Source organism: Nerophis lumbriciformis, linkage group LG22, assembly GCF_033978685.3.
Source record: "Nerophis lumbriciformis linkage group LG22, RoL_Nlum_v2.1, whole genome shotgun sequence".
NCBI lineage: Eukaryota > Metazoa > Chordata > Actinopteri > Syngnathiformes > Syngnathidae > Nerophis > Nerophis lumbriciformis.
This window is the reverse complement of record NC_084569.2, coordinates 12764959-12767458: the sequence shown is the minus strand read 5'-3', so window position 1 is coordinate 12767458 and position 2500 is coordinate 12764959. Positions and strand designations below refer to the sequence as shown.

Below are 2500 nucleotides of genomic sequence, written 5' to 3'. Positions count from 1 at the left end.
CGCCGTCACCGTGGTGACCTCGCTGGCCCGATTGGGTTCCCACGCTAACAGCTGGAAAGGTCGAGTGTCATACAGAAGAGATGGATCGTACACTGCAAAAACTAAATATCTCAAATAAGGGTGATATTTGCTTATTTTCTGTCTGATAAGATAATTCTTCTCACTAAGCAGATTTTATGTTCGAGTGTTTTACTTGTTTTAAGTGTTTTGGTCATAAATGATCTCAGTAAGATATTACAGCTTGTTGCGGCAATTTAATGACCTATATTGAGTAAAACATGCTTGAAACTAGAATATCAACTGTTGCAAAGCTGTGTCATCAACACTCACAAGTATGAAACTGCTTTTTTACAGTAATAATTTCTTATTTCAAGTATGAAAAAAAAAATCATGATGCCGAGCGCATATCATTATGTCAAGATAATGGCAGTAGCATTTACTTAATTTAAGAATATTTTTCAACATATTGAGCAAAAAGGTCTTTTTTTTCTACCAAGAAAAGTGCACTTGTTATTAGTGACAATATACTTATTTTAAGGTATTTTGGGGTTCATTGAGGTTAGTTAATTTGACTTGTTTTGGAAAGTCTTGACAAGCCAAATTTTCTTGTTCTATTGGCAGATAATTTTGCTTAGTTCAAATAAAATACCCCTAATTTTTGTATTTGTTTTTCTTGTTTTTGAACACTGACTTTTTGCAGTGCATGTCATATTTATTTTGAACTTTTTTTTAATTTTTTAAATGGTCCTCATTAGTCACGTACAAATTTGTGTCAATTATGCAAAATTATATAAATTTGGTCCCCATGAACCATATTAACTCTTTTTTTCCCAGGGTCCCCAGTAAGAATGATCAGCACATTACTTCATCAATCCAGAGATTTAAAGACGTGTATGAGTTAACTGGGCAGTGGCCATTTTACTAAAAAAAAAATTATGCCTCCACAACCTGTAGAAAGGGTGATCCCCACAATGCAAAAACTGAAATCTAAGTAAGATTAAATATCTCAAATAAGGGTGATAATTGCTTATTTTCTGTCTGATAAGATAATTCTTCTCACTAAGCAGATTTTATGTTAGAGTGTTTTACTTGTTTTAAGTGTTTTGCTCCTAAATGATCTCGGTAAGATATTACAGCTTGTTGCTGAGATTTGATGACCTATATTGAGTAAAACATGCTTGAAACTAGAATATCAACTGTTGCAAAGCTGTGTCATCAACACTCACAAGTATAAAACTACTTTTTTAAAGTAATAATTTCTTATTTCAAGCATGTGAAAAAAAAAATCATGACTTTGACACAATTGTGTCTCATAATTAAAACAGATGGCAGCCAAATGGACTTGGCTGTTTTATTTTCAATGAAACAATAGAAAATACGTACTCATATAGTAGTACAGTTGTTATTAGTGAGAATATACTTATTTTAAGGTATTTTTGGGTTCATTGAGGTTCGCTAATTTTACTTGTTTTGGAAAGTCTTGACAAGCCAAATTTTCTTGTTCTATTGGCAGCTAATTTTGCTTAGTTCAAATAAAATACCCCTAATTTTTGTAATATTTTTTTCTTGTTTTTGAACACTGACTTTTTGCAGAGTACCATGCTGGACTTGAGTCATTCATTCTGATCTTTTTTTTTTAGCTGTTATTAATTACTTGTCAATGCATTAAGTGAGGTAAATTCTATTTATATATCGTTTTTTCTCTAGAGATTCAAAGCACTTTACGTAGTGATACTCATTATCTACATCTTTAAGCTACATTTAAACCAGTGTGGTAGAGTGTCTTGCCCATGGACACAACAGCAGTGACTAGGATGGCGGAATGGGGATCGAACCTGGAACCCTCAAGTTGCTGGCACAGCCGCTCTACTAGTGTTGTACCGATACCAATAATTTTGGTACCGGTACCAAAATTATTTCGATACTTTTCGGTACTTTTCTAACTAAAGGAGACCACAAAAAATTGCATTATTGGCTTTATTTTAACAAAAAAATTATACGGTACATTAAACATATGTTTATTATTGCAAGTCCTTAAATAAAATAGTGAGCATACAAGACAACTTGTCTTTTATTAGTGAGTAAACAAACAAAGGCTCCTAATTAGTCTGCTGACATATGCAGTAACATATTGTGTCATTTATCTTTCTATTATTTTGTCAACATTATTAAGGACAAGTGGTAGAAAATGAATTATTAATCTACTTGTTCATTTACTGTTAATATCTGCTTACTTTCTATTTTAACATGTTCTATCTACACTTCTGTTCAAATGTAATAATCATTTATTTTTCTGTTGTTTGGATGCTTTACATTAGTTTTGGATGATACCACAAATTTGGGCATCAATCTGATACCAAGTCGTTACAGGATCATACATTGGTCATATTCAAAGTCCTCATGTGTCCAGGGACATATTTCCTGAGTTTATAAACATAATATAAATGTTAAAAAACCAAAGAAAATTTTGTCATGCAAAAAAATATCGATGCAATCATAG

At 32.0% G+C, this 2500-nt stretch overlaps 1 protein-coding gene across 2 annotated transcripts in view; it reads right to left on the bottom strand.

Annotated features, from left to right (window-relative positions):
* sdk2a (sidekick cell adhesion molecule 2a) overlaps positions 1–2500 on the bottom strand; it is a 428423-nt gene that overhangs the window by 68996 nt on the left and 356927 nt on the right. For both annotated transcript variants that reach the window (XM_061974231.1, XM_061974232.1), the window contains exon 20: positions 1–51. This exon is cut by the window's left edge and continues 145 nt beyond it. In XM_061974231.1, coding sequence (XP_061830215.1) covers positions 1–51 — 51 coding nt within the window. The remainder of the gene's footprint in view (positions 52–2500) is intronic.